Genomic DNA, 16,373 nt, shown 5'->3' with positions numbered 1-16,373 from the left:
AGCCTTAAAAAAAAAAAAAGGTTAACTGAATTACTAACTTTAGTAATTTTTTAAAAAAGATTCTCTAATACATACGTACTTATCACTATAGTAAGTCTTGGTTCTTTGTCCTAATTAGCAAGGTTTTATTTTATTGTTTTCATTTAGTGAGCTGGTGTAGTTACACATCAGTATTTTAATCCAGAATTGAAAACATGATCGCAAATGATTTTCAAATTAAAATAATCATGTCATTAAAAAGAGAAATGGGAAGGAATTGGCCAAACTTTTAAAAATGTGGTCCCTTTCACTGCATTTTTTTAATCAAGTTTTCCAGCAGGAATGCACTCTGCAATTAATACGAAAACAGCTTTGACTAGATAAAATGTCACTAAGTCAAGAAAAATAAGAAATATGCAACCAAAACACACCACCACACAAAACTAATGTAAATTCCATGAGAGAAGAGACTTTTGGGGGGGGGGTGTGGGGAGTGGAAAAGAGGTCTGTTTTGTACGCCGTCGACTCTCTAGAGCCTAAAATAATGCCTGTACAAGGTAGGTGCTCAAAATTTTTTGAGTGTTTTCACTGGGAAGCATTTCAGGTTGTTTTACATTTTCTTTTCTTATGTTAAAACAAGCTTTATAGTGTTTCTATATAGTCTATTCTTCTGCTCAGTTATAACTATGATTTACAAGTAGAATGCTCCCATTCAAACTGACAGGTTTCAGAGTTTGCAGCAAGAATCAGCGAACTATGGCCCATCACCTGTCTTTACACGGATCCTCAAACTAAGGATGGTTTTTATATTTTAAAAGACAAAGAATATGTGAGAGAGCTTAAATGGCCCACAAAGCCAAAAATATTTGCCGTTGGGCTCTCTACAGAAAAAGTTTGAGGATCCTGCTCTGGAGAGTCCACTCACAAGAGAAAGTTCGTTTCCTGAATACATACTTTCTCTCAACTATGAACTGAACCTGTGGTGTTTATTGGAAATAGATCTTTCACCGTAAGACCTTCTCCACATCTAAGCCTCTGAATTTTGGAATGTTATTTGAGCTGAAGAACATAAGTAAATATATATTTTTTAATCAGAGCATAAGTGTAATGTTATGACCCTGAACCTAAGTAAAGGAGGATTACGGTGAATTATCCTTTAATGTTTACATACTAAAAAGAAAGAAAGAAAAAAAAAAAAACAAGAATGGGGGGGAACCCAAAAATGGAATGTAAATAAAAGAAAGTGAATCCAAATTTTATTTCAAATAAATAGCACAACCACATTGTTATTGTTGTGTACCACTGACTCAATTCCAACTCATGGCGACCCTATACAAGAGCAGAACTGCTCCATAGGGTTTTCTAAGCTGTATTCTCTATGGAGCAGATTACCAGGTCTCTTCTCATGCAGAGCCACTGGCGGGATCAAACCACCAACCTTTCAGGTGGCAGCCAAGTGCTTAACCACTACACCACCAGGGCTCCTTATAACCACATTAAGGGTGAGAAAAACTAAGCAAAGGGGGAAAAAACTAACCAAGTAATATATGAACACGGTATTTTTTATGTATTCAGACTAAACAAAGCTAAAAACAAATACTAAACTCTAGTGAGCAGGTTTGTTTTTCAAACACGGTTAGCAATTCTGAAACTACTTTCCGTGTATTTTAGGATTGAGCAAATAAGAAATATATTGTCGATAAGAGAAGCCAACTTTCTTGCTGTCAGAGAAAAGAACTACAGATTTGGAAAATGGAACGGCCAATATGAACCTACAGTGTTGGATTGGAATTGGAGCTATCACAATGAGTTCCTGGCTTTTTAGGTGGGTAGACAGACATATACACATGCATGATCACACATACATGTATTTTCTAGCTCTGCTGACAGCTTAGAAGCAATGACACCCCAAGCAGCAAGACACACAACTAGCATCCAGACGCTGGTTTCTAAATACCACTGTCCACTAAACGCAACTAGGGCTCCTTGGAGAAATGGCCGATTCGGGGCTAGGAAGGGAATGCCTTATTATGCCAAAAAGTAAGGAACACTCAAAAAAGGATGGACATGTAACAAAAGAACACAGGAGCCAGGCTGAGACAATCTGAGCATAAAAATAACTCAATGATTAAAAAAGAATCCATATACATAAAACCAAAAAAACCCAAACCCAGTGCTGTCGAGTCAATTCCAGCTCACAGCGACCCTGCAGGACAGAATAGAACTGCCCCATAGAGTTTCCAAGGAGCGCCTGGCAGATTCAAACTGCCGACCCTTTGGTTAGCAGCTGCAGCACTTAACCACTACGCCACCTGGGTTTCCTCCATATACATACACATATACATATATATGAAAAAAAGTTTTTTTCTTACGGCAGAATGCCAACTGATAAAAATGACAGAATTAGAAAATCATCATTTGATTCAGGCAAGAACATCAATGGATGCTAGAACACATGAGTAAGTAAAAGTTTGATGAGAACAAAGTATTTACAGTTTCAAAATATGTCCCCCAAAGATACCTGCTAATTAAAGGGAAAAATTTACAGTGGAGTAACTTTACAGTGGAGAAACCCTGCAGATAAAGGGTTAATAAAATTAATATCCCCATTAATGGGCTAAATGGACGTCAGGTGCATCACTTCTGGGATATTCCTGTCAAAAATGCATAACCTGAACCTAACCATGAAGGATGGCAGACACGTCTATATTGAGGGAATTCTAAAAACTGGCTTGTTATCATCAAACATCATCGAAGGTCACGAAGGACATGGAAAGACTAACAAATTGTTCTAGATTAAAGGAGACTAAACAGAAAAGTGAAATACAAGGTGTGACGTGGAATTTACTCTTTCTATGAAGGACATTACTGGTATGATGGGTGAAATTTGAATAGGTCTGTAGGCAACAATATGATATCAATGTTAATTTTCTGATTTTGATAATTGTACTATAAATGTGCTAGAAAATATCCTTGTTTTAGAAAACGCACATAATTTGCCAGGGGTAACAGACAGGATGATCACAACTCACCCTCAAAAAGTTTGTGTGTGTATGGGTAGTGGAGTGAGAATAAGAAAGCACATGTGGTTATCATGAGGCTGTAGCGTCCAGATGAAGTATACACAAGAATTCTTTGTTATTCTTACACTTTTCTGTAAATCTGAAGTTGTAAAATTAAAAAGTTGAAATGAATTAAAAAAAAATTTATCTTTGGGCATTATGACAGTAAAAAACAATAACGAAAACTTGAGAGAAGGGTAATAAAACATCTGCACCAGGGATCGAGAGGCCTAGGCCCTTATAGCCCCTCCCTGCTCGAATACTTAAAAAGCTCCATTTCCTCGGGAAAATCACAACAGTGCACCTCAACGCCCTCAACTCAACGGCCTCAACGCCCTCACTTGTGAAATGGGGAAAGCACCTATCAACTGAAACAGTACGTTGGCTGGGGAAAAAACGGACAGCGTATAAAACACTACTACAAAGTGGCTCACTTTTAACAGATGTTTGGTAAATATAATTATTTCCAACATAGATAAACCAGGCATTTTTCCATCATAGGAAGCAGCTGCTATAGAAACTAGAGTAGATATTTGCTATCCTGGATATTCTGGTTTGTGAAAATTTTGATTTATTCAACAGTTCATCTGAAGGGGAAAATATTCAGAAAAAAAATTCCTTTACTCCACAGGATTTTATCCATATGCTTCAAATATCTCAATAAATTCAAACACCTATGTGTTTTGTTTTGTTTTTTTAAACCATAAAACTTTATGGATGGTATCAAAAACATTACTATATTAAAGAAAACCATTATCTAATACTTGGTCAACTGCTGAGAAACTATGACCCAGTACTGCTATATGGAGTTACTTTATATCATCATTTCCCAAGTTCCACACACTAAAGTATATGAACCTAACTGTTCCATCCTTCATGCTAAAGCTACTCAAATGAGCGATAAGCTCAGAAAATCAGTGTTAGAAGAAAGAGATACACCAATTTTTTTCATGTACATCAAGAAAATGTTTTGAAAACAGAAGTACTTATTTCAAATTACACATGAATTCTTCGAAAATCATAAAGCTTTCATCATCTCTCAACAAAAGTCTTTTATCATTTGCATGCAGAAACTAATTATACCTCATAAGCTAAAGAAAACTTCCTTAAAACTGTATTTTACAATATTGTTATGATTTCAAATATCAAACAGATTTTTTTAATGTGATAGACAATTTAGTACAATATAAAACTTAATGTAGCTAGTCTTATTTTCCCGTTGTTGGAAAAATACAATCATATTCTTGTTTAATAAATCTATCTGCTCAGTCTCTATTTTGAGTAACAGACAAACAATCTGGACATTGAGGCAAAATGCTCAGAATTGGCCAGACAGGGCTGAGCCTATGAAGAAGTGGTGCAATGACCCCAGTCCCTGCAAAGCAGCAACCCAGAGTCGGGTATGCCTGCCTAGCCTTGCTGGCTCTGTGGCAAGTTCACAACACACAAAACCGATGTAGCAAAAGAAAAAGCATCACAAGAACATAAGCGCTGAGAAGATACGTTCTTTGCTCGTCTGGTTTACCACTACATCCCAGCAGACAGAAAACTGCTTGGCACATGATAAGCATTCATTAAGTACTGGTTAAATGAATGAAAAGAATAAAATCCCATGCCATCAAATCAACCTATACAAATTCTATTAAGCTGCATCATCATTTTATAAATGAATCTGGCATACGTTAACTTAAAAGTCATAACTTCTTTAAAACAACATGAACAAATCTATTCTCATTCTGACAGATGTGGTAATGTCCAAGTCCTTAAAATACTTCCTGACCCAGAGTAGGTACGGTAATATATTTACATACTCTTCTCTAAGTTTAAAACACGGTTGGGTCAGAAACTCTTACATAAAACAGAATTGGACAAAATAAATAAAACCAAAATCAGAAAGAGCAAATTAGTTAACTTTACCATCAAACTTGAGATAGAATTTATTCAGATAAGAAATTACAGGCTATAGAAACATTTTTCATCGCCATTTAGTTCTCATAACTAACAGTATCTCTACCACAATCAGCTCCTCTATAATTAGAAAATCAACATTTTGATTTAGTCTTCTTTTGTTTCTCCATTCCTACACATTTGCCAACAATTCGTCATCTTAATAGTTTGAAGACCTTTCTCAAAACATAAGATTATTTTATTTCCAACCATCATTAAGAGGTTTGCAATTAACTCATATTAAATAGGTAGTTATATTTCTTTGATAAAAAATACAATTATATAACGTAGAAAGCAAGTAAATATAACAAGAGTATATACATGGTTTATCATTACTGTTAAATGTAATAACTTTCCTTTTCACTTAACCCATTTTTTGTGAAGAAATTCAACTTATTCCCTACGTGTTCTCATTAAGATTACTCATACATTCCAAGTGACAAGCTCTATTCTGCTTCCCGCGCACTGCACATATCATCAATGCATCATTTCTGTACCAATTCTAACCTAACATTTTCCAAAAGGCCTGCCTTATGTGGGTTATAATCATCTTACTATGCTTCTTGTGTCCATGCTGCTGGAAAAGCAGTCTGTACAAGCAGGAGTAGAAGGCACAATCCTGAGAGAGAGGAGTAGAGAAAGATGTTGAGAAAACAAAACCAGATAAAGAGAGCTCACTTATGAGTTCAGGAGCTCAGCATGTGTTCAAGGTCATGGTTGATTACATTCTCTCATACCATTAGGAATTAGAAGTTGTCCAATAACAGCAAAACTGGCCCTAGAAAAAGATTATTTTCCGAAGTTGCACATACAAACAGTAGTAATGCTACTAATTCTAAGCCAATTATGTTGTTGTGTGCCATCGAGTCAATTCCAACTGACAGAGACCCTACATAGAACAGAGTAGAACTGTCCCATAGAGCTTCCTAGGCTGTAATCTTCACAGGAGCAGACTGCCAGGCTTTTTCTCCCAAGAAGCCACTGGTGGGTTAGAATTGCTGCTCTTTTGGTTAGCAGCCGAGCGCTTTTCCATTGTGCCACCAGGGCCAACTCTATCCTTTCTAAAAAAAGGAGCAAGTGATCATAAAAAAATAACTATTTGGGAGGCTGAGGATAAATACAGAAGTCCTCCAAATTTTAAATCAAAATTACTATAACAAATGTAATGCCAGTTTAGAATAAAATGGTTAAGTTATATCACATGGATTTCAATCTTGCCAATTATATATATATATTTAACCTTGAATGATTAAGACTAAAACACTGTCAAATCTTGCAGAGTCCCAAAAATCATTATCATCAATCTCAGTTATCCTTGTATAAGTTATAAACTGTAAAACAATAAAGCAAAAAAAAAAGGATTTGAAAATAGCAGAGAGCGTTAACTATACAACATAAAACTCAGAATGGACTCAACCTAACTGGAGCCTTCAATGGAATAACCCACCACCTGCCTCCCACGCACTCAGAAGTAAAAATAAAAAACACACCAGTTTTGATTAAAAACTTTCCATCTAATTTCCTATACCCTTAAAAAAAAATTTTTTTTATTAGAGAGCCATAAACTGGCCTTCAAGATAATACTTATACATACTTAATCCTCTAAAATTTAACTTTGTATTAAAATTTGTCCTAGAATCTTCCAACTACCAGGGAACCAAAATATAATTCTGATTAAGTCATTTACAGAGAAGAAAAACCAAATGTACAGAAATGTTAATGACCTAGGCCAAAGTCATCCAGCTACCTAGTATATCCATTCATTCCTTCAAGAAATCTTTATTTAGCATATACCATGTGTTAAGGTGGAGTCCTGGTGGTGAAGTGGTTAAGAGCTCATTTTGCTAACCAAAAGGTCTGCAATTTGCATCTACCAGCCGCTCCTTGGAAACCCTACAGGGCAATTCTACTCTGTCCTATAGGGCTGCTAGGAGTCAGAATCGACTCAAAGACAATGGGTTTAGTCTGGGGTTTTTGCTTTTTTTTTTAATGTGTTAGGGTACTCTTCTATGTACCCAGGATAAGAAGCAATGAAAATTAAAGGTCACTAACTTTTTTTTTTTTTAACCTTATAGGGTCGCTACGAGTCAGAATCTACTCAAGGGCACTGTGTTTGGTTTGGTTTGTTTTTTTTAACCTTATGGAGCTTATAGTCTGGTGGAAGATACTACTGTTAACTACTTAAAATTGTAGTAATCACTAGGAGAGACAATAAAGTGAGTTTTAAGACAGTTTAACAGTGGACCTAATCAGTGGTTCTCAACCAGGGTCAACTATGCCCCCCCAGGGGCATGTGGCAATATCCAGAGGCATTTTTGGTTGTCACAATCGGGGAAGGTGCTACTGGCATCCAGTGGGTTGAGGCCAGGGATGCTGCTGAACATTCTACAATGCACGGGACAGACTCCTGCAGCAAATGATTACACAGCCGGAAATATCGATAGTAGCAACTGAGCTTAAGAACCTCTGACTGAAACCATGGGGCTGGCAAAGGCTTTCTTCCTTTGTAACTCTAAACATACTGTATCTTTAAATGATTTTTACAAGGTAGAAACAAAAAAGATTGTCTGTTTGACACAATTAGGCAGAACCTCCAATGAAGAATGAAGACAGGAAGAGAAAGAGAGAGGCAGATTCCCTGGTGGATGAAAATGAAAGAAAAATCTGACACTTTAAAGCTGCTTTACATAAACTCCCTTCCTGACCCACAGACACAGAGAAAACAATCAAACTAAGAACAAATGTCACATGCCTTTACTACTCTATCTTTCCTCTCTTCTCTTTACTACTAGATATTGCTTACTCATAAGATATTGCTTGGAAGCTTATTATAATACGTCCTGTAGTTAGACAAAATGCACGCTCTGGATATAAAATTGGAATTGGGGGCAATGGGATTTCACTTGTGGTAAGAAAAACAAGGAAAATATACTGGATATCAACCTAACTCAGGAAAGCCGGCAGCCTCGTACAGGTAAGAGTAAGCTATCTAACTAACCAAAGGGTTCTAAAGACAACAGTGAGGATTTAGGTGTCCTAAGGATGATTAAAGGTACTACCATCCTCTCAGAATTTATAAACCAAGGTAAACAAAAAAATTAAATTGAAAGTATTTTTCTGACACATCTCATATCTACATAACTGGCCCTACATCTTCCCACTAGGCCTGTTCAAAACAACCAGAGAAATGACCAGGCTGGGAATGGGAGGCCTACAGTAACGCAACTAGTTACACAAAGAATCTAAAAATTTTGATCACTGAGTGGTATCTGAATATGTTAAAGATTTACTGTTAACTTTTTAAAGTATGAAAAGAGTGATTATGTTTTCTAAAAAGTCCTTAAAAATTCAAGGAAGAAGAATTTAACATGCATGTAAAGCTCACATCCTCTAATTGCTTTATAGTCTAAGCATAAATAATGCATAACAGGTTCTTATATTTTTCATACAGTACTTTAGGAGTTCCTGAATTACCAAGGCCCTCTCTACAAACTTTACTTTTCTTAAGGGAAGGGTCATGCATTGCTATCCTCCTTTTTCACTCTTACAGGGGGAAAAAAAAAAAAAAATCTGTCAGAATGAGCTCCATATAGTGGTCATTCTTAGGTACAGAGCATAGAGATGCAACTCACTTCAACTGCTGAACGCCAGCAACGATAATACTTTGTAAAGACAATTCTATACAGTTAACTGCTCAGCTCAAGCAAATTCTTAGGGAGTCTTATATTCCAACCTGGACAAAACTTCATGATTTCAGGACTGAAGATACTGGTCATGGGATTAACTCATCAGACTGACAGTTTCACAGAAAACTGGCATAGTGGGCATATTTAAATATCAGTTGAGTCTCAATCTCATTTAATTCATGATGATTTAAGAGAAATTTACCACAATACCTGACCGTCTAAAAGATCTTCTGACACAGTAATTTTTAACTTAGGAGTGGAAGGTCACAGAACTTCTTTGAGAAATCAGGACTGGGGGAAGGGGATGACCTCTCATTCATGTCCTGCACAGGGTTGGAGATTTTCACAGACCAAAACTCACCCATGGTTTCCAGTTTAAGAACCTATATTCTAAACGTAAAAATCTCTGGCATGTTCCTTTTTCAAGCCAGTGTTCGTTATTAAATTTTAAAAAATGGGAGTGGGGGGCTAATCTTTTTAAAAACCTAAGAATTAGCAAGCCACGAAAGCTGAACAATTTATATTTTAAATGTTTCAATGTGAAATATCAAAATACCTTGTTGACAAACATCATATAGTGATAATGCTTAAAGTGAAATTTTTATGCCTTATAAATCAAATCAACAGAACTTCTTGACATTTCAATGCTTCAAAGATAACTCTGAATTTTTTAAAAGGAGTTCTGATGGGCTCAGCCCAAGGATAAATGTCTTTAAAAGTCACTCACTGTAAGTAAACATTCTAAAACATTGTCTTCTCCTACTCCTGTAACTCAGATTCCTTTTTCACTTTGCAGTACACAACTTAACATGAAAATATTCACAGTGAACTAGTTCCCACTATATGCTTACTTGCAACAAAATTTTTACAATATCAAGTATTTTACAAAGTCACAGAAACTATGTTCAAAAATCAAAAAAGCCTAACAAGATTATCTGTTTTGTGTTTAAACCAAAAAACAATTTATATTCTTTTGAATATTCATCAAATGTATATCCCTTCCTCAATTCTGTGACCATTACTACTCCTATTTTAATCTAACTCCACTTTAAAATGGGTGATGTTAAAGCACATTAATAAACAAGAGAGTTAAAAGATTTTAAAGTTCTTTGAAATCCCTAGGGACAAATGAGAGAGTGCTGCACAGACTAAAAAAAGGAGTATTACCACAAATGTAAAGTTTCTGTGAAGATGAAATGAGAACAGAGGTGAAACACCTAGCTAGGCATGTAAATATTAGATTAGGCCCTTATCGTTACTATCAGTACTAAAATGAAAAACTGAGTGACACTCTTTACCACTATGCCTGGTCACCAACCATAGCGTGCTAACCACCTGTTTACATCTAATGCCTGAGGGCTCCAGTTTGTAAACCAGCCCAAGGTGTGGGGGGAGGGGGAGAACACATACTGGGAACCCCCTAGACAAAGACACATTGATTAAAAAAAGTGGGGAGGGGTGTGGCTTAAATCTAATAAATGCAATGGAAGTCAGAAAAAGGATATTTTTAATAACTTAAAAACTTGTAACAATAATTTTATATTAGTGCTTGGTATATAACAAACAAAAAGGCAACACAAAGCTGTTTCTTCCTGCACAGTTGTGAAACTATTAACAATTGGAAAATACAGTGCAGTTAAAAGCATTTGTATCCCGAATTTAAGCACTGCAGTACCGTGTAGTGGAAACATTTTATAAATAGAGATAACTGCCCCACATTATCAGCTATAAATTTCTGAGTAAAATGGAAAGATTCCCAGATCTACTGCTCTAATCTTTTATCAAGAAGTTGTAAAAAATCAAATAAAATTTAGTGCTCAAAAAGATAACCCTTTACAAAGCCATGTTTTTATACCTTGTGTCCTCATTGCTCTATTATGGAGCACCCAATGCACATGTTATCTTTTAGCCTCTTTGCTAAACTTCCCAAGTGTTAATTGTTTTAAAAAAAAAAATTAGAAACAAATAAGAGAAAGTTGTTTACACGGCTTTAAAAAATATTCCTCTATTAGGATTATCATAGGAATCCGTGTGATACTTCAGGAAGTAAATATTTACAATGTGACTTAACCATCCTACTTTGCATGAAGTATCATGTCCACATCAAAAGTTCATAAAACTGTTACTAATTTAGTTAATACCGCATTTAAGTAATTTTTACCTCAGGCTTACAGGTAAGGGTAAATCATTTTGGCTGTGCAACATGTACTTATTTACTACATCTTAATATTTGCATTAAGATCACTTTAAGTCGGAGTTTTAAAAAAAAAATTGAGTTTCTTGAAACTCATCTTCCTTCAGACTAGTATATCCAACTACAGAAAACTGGGCATCTGATTTGTTTCCCCCACACCTAGGCTTGGATTTGATCCGTGTACGAATGCGCCCGTGGGAGATGATTCCCGCCAGCATCGCCTTTCTCTAGATTTCTGAGAGGCACAGACTTCTCCCTACTATGTGTCTTTACGCCGGGATGCATGGAACGAGGGGGGAGCAGGCAGAGAAGAAATCTCAGAAGAAGCCACCTCGCCTCCCTACCACCAGCATCCTCGTAGCTCGCTTAGTCCCTGCTTGGCAAGTTCCCCGGCCAACACCATCTCAGTCATAAACACTGCGTGTAACGTGGCCACAGATCGCCACCCCTGCAGCTCCTCTTCTCCACCCCCGTCCCCAGTACGTGCCCGCCTCATTTAGGACCCCGGAAGGTCTGCCGAGCGAGCCGGGCGTCCCCTTGAAATCTCGGGGGCCCAGGGAAAGGTGGGCGGGCCGGGCCTGGGCGACGTGCCCGGGGAGCTCCGCGGGAGTCTCCGGGGGAGGACCGGCCGGGCCTTCCCTCCACTCCCTCCGCCGCAGCCTCTCCATAGGGCGCCGGGCGGCCCTCCCCACCCCTCCTCCCGGGCCCGGGGGAGGGCCCCGGAGAGCAGCACCCCTCCCCCACGGCCGCCGGGGCCGCCAAGCACCCCACCCTGGGGAAGGCCCGCCGCCCGCGCCCACCCTCCTCGCGCTGGCCTGCTCCCAGCTGGGGCTGCGTGGGCAGCAGCGGGCGCCTGCGATACCAACCTCGCTGTTGAAGGTCTTCACGGCCTCCATGTTGTCGGTGCGGAGGCCCCGAGCCCGGCGGCGGAAGAGGCGGCGGCCACTACACTGGGTGGGGAGAGCGCAGCGGGGGCGGCGGCGTGGCCGTGGGAAGGGGCGCCGACGGGCGGGCGCTGCGACCCCGGGCCGGGGACGCAGTGAGGGACGGGCGGGGAAGGGCTCCCTCAGGGGCAGCGAGGGCCCGGCATGGCCGCTGGGGCGGGGAGAGCTCCGGTCTGGGGACAGGCGCTGCCGGGGCGGGTCGGCGACAGGCGGGCGGGGGAGGGGCTCGGCCGCGGCGCCTCTCTTCTCCTCCCTGCTCGGGCTCGGTTCTCCACCCTCTAACCCCGGTCCCTACGCTCTCCACCCCCTGCTTCCTCTTCCTCCAACAGGCTCCTGTTTCACCTCCCCGCCACTCGGGCCGCAGGAACCAGCAGCGCAGGGCGAAGACACAGGAGGAAGAGCTGGCAGCAGCGGCTGCGGCATCCAATATGGCGGCCACGAGTCGGGCCGCGCAGCTCGGAGCTCGGCAGCGCCCGCCAGCGCGCCCCCTGGCGACCGGACCGCGCGGGCCCGGCGGCCGCGCGGAAACCATCGACGCGAACGCGGGCCAGAGCGTCGCGCCCCGACAACCCGCTTCCCCCGGCCGTGGGTGTCGCGCGCCCTCCGGCGCCAGCGGAAGCGAGCCCGTGCGCGGCGCTGCGGGCCGACGAACTGCGAACGCGCCGGAAACGCCTCGTCTGGTCCTAGGAGGCGTCTCCGGAATGCCTCAGAGGAAACACTGAGTGTCCCACAGCGTGGGAAGTTTAGGAAACGACCCGGTCCTGCTCTCCGTTGTTTCCGTGTCGATTGGCTCCTTCGCTTGAGCTTGGTTTCGGTGTTTTTCAGAACGTGACAGGGCAGTGGCCTAAACCTTAGCCCAAAGAAGTTTCTAGTCACCCACTTAATTTCGTACCAGTGTGCCCAAACGTTTTAATAGGTGGTGTAAGGTGGAAACGTTGGAACAACAGCGCGGGATCCGGTGGGGGCAGGGCCGAGGGCCGCGCGCCTGCAGCGGCTCGAGCGCAGGAAACGCTGCGCAGCGCCCCGGGAGATCACAGACAATGAGGGCGTGTGTCTGCGGGCGGGAACGGGTCCCCTGATGCAGGAGAGCTGTGTGAGGGAAAGGGACGCCTTCTTTTAGGGAAAATGATTTATTCCAAAGGAATTTCGATTGTATGGAGTAAGAGGGCAGATACAGCATTTCTAGACGTGAGAAGAGAGGCTACTGGCAAAACGCCTGCTCTCACTTCTGTAATGCGAACTCACAATACCAATTTTAAGAGCCTACGTTTATTGAAATTAAAATGTAGGGGTAGATCGACTCCCAGACACTGCTGTCCACTTGCTGAAACTCGTTTTTCAGCAATAACGCATCCCAAGTTCACTCAGATGGGAGGGAGGAAAATTATGTCAGAATTTTCCTCTGGGGGATTGATGGAGTCAAGGTGCTTCCGTAAGAGCCAGGCCAGAACCATACTTCTTAGTTGGTTTCAAGTGGATTCCGAATCCTCACTACCTCGTGTGTGCAGGGTAGAACTGCTCCATGGGGTTTTCAAGACTGACCTTTCAGAAACATCACCAAGCCTGTCTTCCAAGGCACCTTGAGGTGGGTTCAAACTACCGACCTTTTGGGTAGTAGCCGAGCACTTCACTGTTTGTACCACCCAAGTAAACAGTTTAGAGTCTTGGAATTTACTTCATGGACAGTTTTTAATGTGAGAGCTGATGACTTAGAAGGTAAAAAGGATAACTGTTTCATTAGTAAGAGCTTAAATTTCTACCTTGAAAGTCTCTCAGCTGCTATCACGGAGTTTTCCATCTCCATTGCCACCCGTCATTATGATGCCGTTATTATCTCTTGTCAACACTATTGCAATAGTAGCCACCTAACTGGTGCCATAGCTTGTCTTTCTAAAGGTAGCCAGAGGGATTATTTTATAGACATGAATCAGATAACATCACTGTCTTGAATATGGACAAACAAATGAGTTGTGGTAGAGTCAATTCCGACTCACAGGGACCCTATAGAACAGGGTAGAACTGCTCGGTAGAGTTTCTAAAGAGCGCCTGGTGGATTCAAAAAGGGACCCTATAGAACAGGGTAGAACTGCCCCATAGAGTTTCTAAAGAGCGCCTGGTGGATTCAAACTGTCTGCCTTTTGGTTAGCAGCTGTAGCACTTAACCACTAGTCACTAGGGTTTCCTCTCTTGCGTAAATCCTTTTTGATACTTTGCTATTCCACTTCAGATGTTATAATTATCAGATGTTATTACCTCTTACATATGGGGCACCGTGAGTCAGAATCAACTCAAGGGTAACTTAACAACAACAACCAAGGTCTATAAGGTTGTGCCTACCTTAGGTAACACTACTTTTCTCCTTCCTCACTTTAGTCTGACCACATTGGCCTCCTTTCTGTTCTTTGACAACACTGTTTCCCAGCATGAGGATCTTTGTATGTGCCTCTTCCCTCAGTTGGGGTGCTCTTGCTCCCATCCTTTGCATAGCTGAGTTATCATCCTTCAGTCCTCTCCAAATTGCTCACCCTAAAGTGGCATGCTGTGACTTGAGTAAATCCCCCATTCAGTTCAACTCAAGCCAGATTCCAACATTCAAGATTCACTGCTTAGGCCTGTGAGAGATTATTTATTCAGTCACTCATTAGATGAAAGTTGACCGAATTACTTAGGCCTGAGAGATTAAAATGCAATACAAGTTGAAGAGTAAAACCAGTTAACATGTTACATAACTTGATTTAATAAAGCTTCCACAGCCAGAAAGATAGCAAAGGACATATTTTGATCATGGAAGAAAAAGAAGACAGCCTAAGCATACTCAAGCTGAGAAGCAGGAAAAGCAAAGAAAGGGTATTTGGGGGAAAGGAGGGGGAAAGCCAGTTATCATCAATTCCAACACATAGTGATGCCATGTGTGGCAGAATAGGACTGTATTCCACAGGGTTGTCAATAGCTGTCATCTTTTGGAAATAGATCACAAGGCTTTTCTTCCAAGGTGCCTCTAAGTGGATTCAAACTGCCAACCTTTCAGTTAGTAGCCACATTCATATCTGTGCCACCCAGGAATTCCAAAGAAGGGGTAAAAAAAAAAGAGGGATGCTAAAAGGGGAATCTGGAAGCCAGTGTAAGTACGAAGTTAATGTATGACTACACATACCTCCACAACATTAAAACATCAGATCCTTACGTTTATTATGTATGTTAGGATTCTGATTCCCAGTGTAGTAAACCTACTGGGGCTAATTTAAGCATAAAAGAATTCACTAGCAAGATATGATTTTTCTCATGTAACCCAAGGTTGGGAATGCTGCTGGGCCTAAGAAAGGGACCTGAACCAGAATGTAGAAATCCTAAAAGGCAATCTCATTGCACCTGCTTGAGTTTTCTGTATGTTGCTTTATCCACCTTTCTGTTTTATGTGGTGGAATGTGACTACCGCTCCTGCTTTTATAGTTCTAGACACCAGAGGACCTGACTAGAAATCTCTCCTTCCCAGTTCAATGGGAAGGAAATTGATTGAGCCCGTTTGGATTTGGTGGCCATCACCAAGAAACTTACCAGCACTAACTCAGATTCTGAAGAAAGACTGAGATGGGGAAGATGGTGCCAGTCACTGAAATGTATAGGCTGATTTAAGGTCTAGGGGTTTCCATTAGATTTAGTAAATAGGTTTCATTGGGGACTGGTGAGAACAGCCTTAGCGGAGTGGTGGGGACACAAATCACATTGCAGTGGTATGAGGAGTGAGTTAAAACAACCTTTTTCAAAAGGTTTATTGTAAAGAGAGGAATAAGATAGTAGTTAAAGGGTATGAGAGGTTATGGCTGTGTTTCCTAAACTATGCACCAAACTATCCTGGGGCATAGCAGTAAACTCAGAGGGTGCCACAGAGCGATACCGATATGCTGACCACTGCAAGAACGACTAGCTCGAGAAATCACAGTTTCAACATCAGATCACACTGCATTCTTCTCAGCGAGGTCCTATCTTTGTGAAGCTGTGTTTCTGCCAGTTGTCGGAATAAAACGGAATTACTGTGTGAAAATCAACGAGGAACAGAAAATAAAGACGGAGCTGTCTGATTGGATTCCAAGGTCTGAGAAGTTGTGCAGTGCCCAACAGATGCACGCATCCTACTGGTAAGTAATTGTGGTTATTTAGGAATGGAAAAAAATTTATTTTCTTTGATATATGTGTATTATTTTTTCAAATGTTTAATAATTTATTAGGACATAAATACTCATAGTTTGGACCTAACCACTTAATAATGGAACTAGTAGGTATTTGGAAACCCTGGTGGCGTAGTGGTTAAGTGCTACGGCTGCCAACCAAAGGGTCAGCAGTTTGAATCCACCAGGAGCTCCTTGGAAACTCTATGGGGCAGTTCTACTCTGTCCTACTCTGTACTATAGGGTTGCTATGAGTCAGAATCAACTCGATGGCAACTGGTTTGGTTTTTATTAGGTATTTATTTTGGCCTAGGGTACCAACCCATGAAAAAATTCCTGTGATTCTAAGAGTACCTTGAACCCAGAAAGTTAAAAAACCTCTGGATTTTATTGCT

General features: G+C 40.8%; 1 protein-coding gene and 1 long non-coding RNA gene across 4 annotated transcripts in view; one reads left to right on the top strand and one right to left on the bottom strand.

Annotated features, from left to right (window-relative positions):
• SCAF8 (SR-related CTD associated factor 8) overlaps nucleotides 1-12,265 on the bottom strand; it is a 168,116-nt gene extending 155,851 nt beyond the window's left edge. Inside the window, exons 1-2 of one of the 3 annotated variants that reach the window (XM_049904397.1) lie at nucleotides 12,106-12,265; nucleotides 11,735-11,868 (exon numbers count right to left, since the gene is read on the bottom strand). In XM_049904397.1, coding sequence (XP_049760354.1) covers nucleotides 11,735-11,868; nucleotides 12,106-12,235 — 264 coding nt within the window. In that variant the 5' untranslated portion in view covers nucleotides 12,236-12,265. Of the gene's footprint in view, nucleotides 1-5,543; nucleotides 5,608-11,734; nucleotides 11,869-12,105 lie in introns of those variants that run through there. The other 2 variants (XM_049904391.1, XM_049904389.1) reach the window with 2 other exon arrangements.
• A 379-nt stretch (nucleotides 12,266-12,644) lies between these two features.
• Nucleotides 12,645-16,373, top strand: part of LOC126087218 (uncharacterized) — a 34,691-nt gene continuing 30,962 nt past the window's right edge. Inside the window, exon 1 of the long non-coding RNA XR_007519688.1 lies at nucleotides 12,645-15,948. This is a non-coding gene — a long non-coding RNA (uncharacterized LOC126087218). The remainder of the gene's footprint in view (nucleotides 15,949-16,373) is intronic.

This window comes from Elephas maximus, chromosome 1 (assembly GCF_024166365.1).
Source record: "Elephas maximus indicus isolate mEleMax1 chromosome 1, mEleMax1 primary haplotype, whole genome shotgun sequence".
NCBI classification, from domain to species: Eukaryota; Metazoa; Chordata; class Mammalia; order Proboscidea; family Elephantidae; genus Elephas; species Elephas maximus.
This window is presented reverse-complemented; position numbering and strand designations above follow the sequence as displayed.